Raw genomic sequence first — 8,898 nt, forward strand, 5'->3', positions numbered from 1 at the left:
ATATATTTATCTTGTTAACTAAATATTTCATTTGTAAGATAAATATTTAGTTTATAAACTATGACATTTATAAATGTATGAATCATATGGTGAAAAACTGACTTTGAAAAATAAATCTGATCTTTTTTTCTTATAAAAGACTAAATAAAACAGAAATATTGGTGGTAATTTAAGACTGTGTAACTGTACAAACAGCAACTGATAGCCTTTCACATGMGCAGAGCAGAAATACGTCATATTTCCTGAAGTACTGGCACACAGGACACAATGAAAAGCAAATGTGTTAAAAAATAAACTGTGTGTAAAACTGAGGTTTCTTCTGTCAGAYCAAAAATAACCTGAATCACAAACCTCTGCCTGGAGCAAGAAAATCACTTCATGTTTCCTCGTTACATACCTGCTGCTCCTAACCACAGGTGGAAACCACTAAAATAACATACGCAAGTACAGAGTTACTCGTGGTTAATTTTACTGAAGTAAAAGTAAAAGGTCATTCCAAAGTTACTTTGAGTAAAAGTTACTTAGTTATTTTTTTCAGCAGAAGGCGTCTCTCCTGCAGTACACAGAGGAGAAGAGGACATGTTTTTATTAGAKAATCTCTTTAAATMAATTCAAAGCCAGATAATTTWCTGTGCYGTTACAAAATACAACATGTCCACARGTTTTCCACGGTGCTCAACTTGTTCCACAACAAAACACAATGAACACAAAGCAGCTGTAGAAACACTGTTCACCCTCCCTACCTGCCCTGCTCCTAGTTTACAGCTCACAGACACACAAACACATCAACATGTAACATGACAACAGTGCAAAGAACTACGAACCAAGCATTCGGTCACACAGTAATGTGACATCCAGACAGCTGGAGGCATTGGTCAATAATTAGTCATAAATGAGTTTATTCAAAATATGATGAATAAATACCTGAACTATGAGTCCCTTAAAGGAAATGTCTAAACATAAACCTAAAGAACGAGCAGAACCAACAAATAATGTTTACAGTGGAGTGTATCCTAACATACYGTTTCAGGTTTCTGTTTTCAAAGGATGTCAAGAAATCCTCTGAATTCACAAAACAAGAATTTTTAAACATTTTCAACCCAATTAACAAGACAAATGAYTAGGCCTGTGTATTGGCAAGAATTTGGCGATACGATACATATCATGACAGAGGGGTCACGACACGATATATCCTGATATATTGTGATTTTTTTGTCCAAAAATTATATTAAATAAAAACCTCTTACAGGAGAAAAAAATGAAAAACCAAAATTCATTGTCTCAGAAAATTCTAATATTACATAGACATACTTTTGATACATTTAGCTGTGTTCTGCTTTGTATGTATTTTATTTTATTTGTTTCATATTTCTTATTTTATCCATGTTTTCAATTATTAGACTAAATTTGACAATAAATAGTTTGAAAATATATTTTTTGCAGCTTTTAGTTTTAATATTATTTTACAATATGTTCACCCAACACTTAACATTAGCCTCTACCTCAAGAGGTAGAGGAGCCKAATGTCTGGCTCACTGCTGCCAACTAGTGGTCAGAGGCTGAACTACAACATAAAAATGAACSGRTGGCAGGAAAGTTGACATTTTAAACCTTAATAAAAAATCGATACAGGGCTTTAGAATATCGATACGGTATTGGGAAATGAAATATTGCGATATTTCAGTGTATCGATATTTTCTTACACCCCTACAAATGAACCCATATCTCCCAACATCTGGATCGTCTAACTATCAAAAAGTCAGAAATCTGAAAACGTGCTCAGTTTATCACGTACACTTAGTTCTGTTAAAAACATTCAGGTGTGACGAGGTTCTCGTACCTGGTCAGTGGCTCAGCAGAACTCTGTTTTTATTCTAATAAGAATAACTTCTGAACTGTAACCTTAGGTAAACTCATTCCATTTTATCAGGACAATTATTTTAATTAATATAAATATTACAAATCATACGGTGAAAAACTGACTTTTAAAAATAAATCTGTTCTTTTTTTCTTATAAAAGACTAAATAAAACAAAAATATTGGTGGTAATTTTTGACTGTGTAACTGTACAAACGACACCTCATACAAACACCTGAATGTTTAACTTTTTCAAACGTGTCACAGCTTCAGAAACAAACATTAACTGGAGCTGACGGACCAGGGAGTGACATGTGTACACTTCTTTTTAATAAAGAGAAACAAACTGTGCTCATAAACCAACTGAAAAACATCAGATGTTCTTATTTCCTCCTCATGCCTCCTCCTTTCCTTCYCTCGTTTCCTACTCTGCATTTTTTTGTCCTGTCTTCAAACAGCTGACTCCTGGATGTGTTTGAAGGAGCTGGGCTGAGACGGCAGCTCTGTGCAGAACTCAGCACACACGCAGAAACAAAGTGATGGAAACAGAAATAAAAGCAGCACACTGATGTACAGACTGACAGCAGCTGGATGAGCAGGCAGCCTGCATGCATGAACCAGACCAGCAGAATCAGGAACCATCAGGATGCTGCAGAAAGGCTGTGCAGATCTAACTGCTTACCTTTATCCACTTGGTGAGATTAACCAATCAGAGAGGAGCAACAAAACAAACAAAATAAAACAAAATAAAATAAAATACAARAAAAAGGAGGCGTTAGACGCTGACCTCCTGAGGGGGCAAAAACACCAACCAACAAGATCTTACCCAGTTCCTCCAGCTCTGACGTCATGGACTTGGAACGCATCGACAAGGCAGTGGTGGGGGCTCTCTTTGGTGGTGGGGGGGCTAAAAATAAACAAAGACAAGAGAAAATGAGTCAAAAGTCATAGATTACAGTGAATAAGACCTCCCAGCAAAGCCCCAACTGTTTTTATCATTTATCATCTTARGTTGGGGAAACCACTYGCCTGGCCCTCGTCTTCCTTCACAGCTCCACTCAACTCTCGTTTCCTTCTCTGCTCCGTCTGYGATTTCTCCCARAGACAAGGATTTCTTCAGGAGAATTTATGTCCGGGCCAATCAGAGAACAGAACGTTGATTTTCTGCGCAGTATCTGCTTGTAGTTTAGCATACAGCAGTGGAGGAAGTGAATGAAGCCAGTCTGTGTTGATAAGACTTCAAATTAAAATAAATGTGTCTGACAAAGCAGCAGCTCTCATTTCCAGTCGTCTCGTTCAGCTCGGTACTTCTCTCCTCTCAGTAGGGTTGTTTACAGCACACATGATTTAGCTTCTTAGCTTAGCCTCCTTCACAGTGGAGCTGGCACTCATACGTCACGGCCAACAGATCCAATCATTTTAAACTTCAACACAGGCCACGCCTCCAGCAAGAATCACTTCTCTACAGCTGAGAGTCCAGACCCTCGTACGAAGCAAAGTGAAGGACAAGGGTCTGTTTTTTACCAGGCTAGGAAACGATGAGTTGAGATAAAAAATTAAAATGTTCTGTAACACTGTGGGACCTCTGGAGGTGGTTAGCATGAACAACCCTAAGCTACGACCACATCAAACTTTAGCTCAGTATCTGTAAACGACTAAGTTTATATTAGTCGAAGTAAAGTACTTGTGGCGGAGCGTCTTGGACTGGGTCGACTCTGAAGTTTAGGAGTTGTGGATGTGCAGCTAATGATTGCTCTCTGGGAAGTGGTCCTGGCACGCTGCACCGCTCCTCTTACCATATGTTTTGTTCCCCCACCCCCTCCTTAGCTGCTCTTTCTTTCGCAGAGTAGTTGTTTGGAGTGTGTGCTCGTGTGTTTTTCTGTATAAAACACAGGATCAAAGCTCTTTTTTTAACTCATCCTTCCTATGTGTGTGTATTCTAAACTGCAAAGGTAGCGCACTACATTGTGAAAGACCCTGGACATTCGTCCCCCCATGTCTGTCATGTGTGTGTGTTTCTCCGGACGGATGTTCTAAACCACAAATTTCGGTCCACATAGCATCTTGATGTTGTGTATGAATAACAATCAATGATTCTTGATTCTTGAGTATTTACAAATCTYTCCAGTGATTTATCATATATTTTGCTAACAGAAGGACAGTGTTAATGATAAACACTACCATGCAGTGTGCACCATGTGTCAGTTTTAGCTCAGGATCCGTGCAGATGGTTGGGCTTTTAATGTCAGTGGGCTGTGGCYGCCATGTTGAACTGGGTCCAAGGATTACTGAAAACATTTTACTAACTACAGTCATTTTATGAAACAGTATCTGTTATTTTTGCTGCKTGTATTCTGAGGAAATTGTGTTTCTTGGTTGGTTTTATTACGTAACTCGTTATCTGTTAGTTTGATAATTGTCTAACAGAGGTCCAGTTGTTGGCAGATGAACCAAAAGGAGCCTCAGTGTTTTACTCTGCTGGGTGTCCAGATGTCCTCTACAGCCATGACCTCATTTTCTGACCCTCTCTGTCTGGAGGGATATTTTTATGGTTTGTTTGTTCTGATCAGTAAAAACGATGACTTTATAAACGATGTACCTTTTTTGCGTGCCGTGTCTTCAGGGTCCAGATTCCGGCTCACTGTCACCACTTTGATTAGAAGTCGGTTGCCGCCCTGTCGTATCATGTTGACCACCTGTCTGTGGCCCACCTTCACCACGTTCTCCTGGTTTACCTGCAGCAAACAAACCAAACAACGTTAGTCCTTAACGATTTCACATCTTTCAGGAAGTCAGAGGAACAAACACAATAATTCTCTCTCCAGCCGGCACAGATGATGTCATCATCGAGGGACGGTAACTCCTCCCCCTCAATGACCCCATTTCTACACAAAAACGCTACAAACAAGTATTACTTTTCTAAATCATGAAAAAATCCACAGGTTTGTTTAATGGAAGTGTTTAACTAAAAGATTAACATAAAAACTCATTGTTTGGATTTTACTCCATTTGACCTTTAAATTTAGCATGTGAAGCGCTAGCTGCTAGCAGATACACACTTCCTTGTATTACTCATACTTTTTATTAATGTTAGCTGTAACYCATTTTTCTCTGCGTGAACACCAARAGTTTGAGCTTTAAAATGATTTTTTTTCAGATAATTCAGAAGACAAAGTCTTTCAGAGTTAAGACGACTTTAATTAAGAAGCTAAAACCTTCCATTAAAACTGGTGGAGCTCCTGCTTATCTCATCATTGTACTGTCAGTTTAAGATTCATGTTGGAGAGCTGCTGACCTCACATTAAGACTTSGAAGACAATCAGAAGCTGACATGAAGTCTTTGTTTGAGAAGCCCCCCCCCAATCATATCAGGTTCATATGAGCAAACCCACATGTTCTGCTTCCAAACATGCACATGAATGCCCTCATGGATGCTTCTTCATCTCATTACAGCTCGTCTAATTGAATGTGAGCCCTGCTGCTCCTCCATCCTCCCAGCATGACCTTGTGCACTCTTTATCACACACATGCACTGGTTCTCTTGTAGATGTAGCCTTACATAATCTTCTGTCTTTTACTGTATTACGTAAGTGTGCTAAAAGGATGGACACYCACACATACACAAACTCACGTGAATTTACACACAATCATGCATCTTTTCTTCTGCCAAAGCCTCTTTGGATTTGTCGTATGGATGATTCTYAAAAGGCTTTACAAGAAAAAGGAACATGTTTCCCTACAGGCACAGCGGCAAAAACTATCTTCAGACGTTCAATCTGAAATGATTTCCTAAGAAAATCTTTCTTTCGATCATCTTTATTTGTACTGAACAGCTGACACAGTTTAAAACAGTCTGGTACAATCTTGATGCCACTTTTATTTGCATCTTCCTGCCAGCTATTTTTAGAGTTGATTGTATTAAATCTGAGGGAGGCTGTACCATCAAATCTTCAAACTGGGGGTTTATTTCAGCAGAAGTCATGTGACCCTGTTATAACAAGCACCATTTAACATTTCCATGACATGCGTGACTAAGGAAGTACGGCAACACACAAAAAAACCTTCATGTTTTTGAAAACTGTTGTCCTGAGAGACTGAACTTTAAAGAAAAACATTTTCCAACTACATATAAAATTACTGAGAAACCGAAAAGGTATTTCTATAACTTCATTTATGTTAAATATACAGAAAAGTAGTAAATATATGAAAAATAAATCATTATTTCAGCAAAAAAAAAACCCGATTAAGAGAAACTGGATTTTTTGCAGTGTGAATACTGAGTGCTGAWTATCTTTGTTGAAGAAAACATTTTTAACTAAGTTGTTAAAGTTGAGCAAAACAGAAGCTAAAAGCAAAAGATTCAAGCCTCAAAACAATTTGGAAGAAATAGTACATCTACACGTGTCCAACTGAAGAATATTTACTTTGGTGTAGATTCTCTGTAATTCAGAATATGATAATCCTAAGAGGTTCAATAACCTCTCATCCTAAAGGCTTCTTCAGCTCTGATGGTGGGCCGMGAATTCCAGGCTCAGAAGTTATGACCAGGTTATAACCACCTGTGACCACTCAGGTCACACCTGTCAGCCAGAGGCTCTAACCACTTCTTTGTATCTCTCATCTTAGAAGAAGTTTCCAGTTTCAATGAAATGGTCCACATGTATTATGGTATTATGGATGTTTAACTATTCAGATATGCTGATGTAAAACAACAATTTCCTCCAAATTATTAGCAAACCAAACCTATCCTACCCTATCCTATGCTTATCCTACCCTATCCTATCCCATCCTATCCCATCCCATCCTACCCTGTCCTATCCTATCCCANCCAAACCTATCCTACCCTATCCTATGCTTATCCTACCCTATCCTATCCCATCCTATCCCATCCCATCCTACCCTGTCCTATCCTATCCCATCCTATCCTATCCCTATCCTACCCTAGCCCTATCCTATCCCATCCTATCCCATCCTATCCTATCCCTATCCTACCCTACCCTATCCTATCCCATCCTATCCTACCCTATCCCATCCTATCCCATCCTATCCTATCCCTATACTAACCTACCCTATCCTATCCCATCCCATCCTATCCTATCCTATCCTATCCTATCCTATCCTATCCTATCCTATCCTATCCTACCCTACCCTATCCTATCCTATCCCATCCTATCCTATCCTATCCCATTCTATCCTATCTCTATCCTATCCCTATCCTACCCTATCCCATCCCATCCTATCCTATCCCATCCCATCCTATCCTACCCTATCCCATCCCATCCTACCCTGTCCTATCCTTTCCCATCCTATCCTATCCCTATCCTACCCTACCCTATCCTATCTCATCCTATCCTATCCCTATCCTACCCTACCCTATCCTATCCCATCCCATCCTATCCCATCCTATCCTACCCTATCCCATCCCATCCTACCCTGTCCTATCCTTTCCCATCCTATCCTATCCCTATCCTACCCTACCCTATCCTATCCCATCCCATCCTATCCCATCCTATCCTACCCTATCCCATCTCATCCCATCCCAATTGGTGAGGAATCTGTCAGACAGAAAGCTGACATAACAAGAAAAAAAAAACAGTTCTGGATAGGGAAGTTAATTTTGTTGTCTCACCACAAGAAATACCAGCTGTGGACCTCATCATTTCCACTCAGTCAGCCATGAGGACCAAGATAGATGAGGCAGAGGCAGAGTATCAAGATAAAATCTCTCTAAGACTAAACATCCTCTTTCTAACTTCACCTTTCAGGAAACCAAGGCAACATCATCCCACAGCAAAGATCCAAGCATCATGTGGCCAACAGATTTCACTAACTAAACTGAGCAACACAAACTGTGCCTCGGGTAAACATTTGCATTGTTTGACATCACATCACACCACCTGCACATTTCACACTCAACAGAAACATCTCCAACAAGACAAGCAGATACTCAACAAGACCAAGTTCAGTCCAGACCAGATCTACCTCCTGCTGGACCTCTGTCTATCCAACACCTATATCTAACACAAAGACAACTTCCACAGACAGAAGCATGGATGGATCCCAGTTTCATACATGACCAGTATTTACATGAGGGAGGTAGAGAAGAGAACTGAACTAACTACTGGTTTGGATCTGTGGTGGACAGAAGCTTGTACTGAACACACTGACTCTGTGGACAACAACAAGATCACCAGGAAGAACTAAAAAACACAACAACTGACCATGTTTTATACAGTTTGGTTTACACCAACACTGAAGACTACAGGAAGTCTACACACAGACCAACGTCTGCTTTTTGATTCCTACAATCTACTGAAACAACCTGTCAGTTATCAGAACGCTACAGCATCGAGTCGAACACGTCATCACAGGGACAGAAGGACAAGGACACAAATACAACAAGGATGCTGAGGATACCCTCACTGGGTTTGTGCTGAAACATCCAGGAAATCAAGGAAAGACTCAACTCAATCACATGAAGGAGAAAAAATATGACTGGTTCATGTCAGGAATACAACACTGAAACACAAACTTAGAAACATTTTCTGTCTAAACCATATGTTGTGTCTGAGAAAGTTGTTTTGTAAACTTCAAAAATGCAAAAAAACAACAACATTTGTTTTGATATATAAATGGTTAAACTAACACTGAGCATGTGGAAGTAGTTTAGTTGCTAAAAACATCCAGAAAAAGAGCTAAAAATAGGAAAACGAACTAAAATGAAATGACACAGAACAGAAGAGAGCAGTCGATTGGTCCATGTCTGACTGCTCTGAGTGTTCCCCTGAGAGCCYGATCAATATGTTTCCTATCAGTTTCATGCAGTCAATTAGTGGTATTGATGTGTTTTCACACAGTGATTTAGGTGTGAATGTGACCGTTAACACTGCCATAAATATGGATTCAACATGTGAGAGATTTACTGACTGACTGAGAGCTGCAGCTTTCCTTCTGCTCACATTCAAAACAACAGATCTGAAGCTAAACCAACACACGCACGCACGCACGCACGCACACACACACACACACACACACACACAG

The 8,898-nt window shown here is 39.7% G+C and overlaps 1 protein-coding gene across 1 annotated transcript in view; it reads right to left on the minus strand.

Moving 5' to 3' along the window:
- Positions 1-4,592, minus strand: part of LOC106532483 (SH3 and multiple ankyrin repeat domains protein 2) — a gene marked incomplete at its 5' end in the record, with an annotated part of 19,282 nt that extends 14,690 nt beyond the window's left edge. The window contains 3 exon segments of the mRNA XM_014028539.1: positions 2,540-2,548; positions 2,684-2,764; positions 4,457-4,592. Of these exon segments, the coding sequence (XP_013883993.1) occupies positions 2,540-2,548; positions 2,684-2,764; positions 4,457-4,544 (178 nt within the window).
- Positions 4,593-8,898: the final 4,306 nt, after the last annotated feature.

Source organism: Austrofundulus limnaeus, unplaced genomic scaffold (assembly GCF_001266775.1).
Source record: "Austrofundulus limnaeus strain Quisiro unplaced genomic scaffold, Austrofundulus_limnaeus-1.0 Scaffold777, whole genome shotgun sequence".
Taxonomy (NCBI): domain Eukaryota; kingdom Metazoa; phylum Chordata; class Actinopteri; order Cyprinodontiformes; family Rivulidae; genus Austrofundulus; species Austrofundulus limnaeus.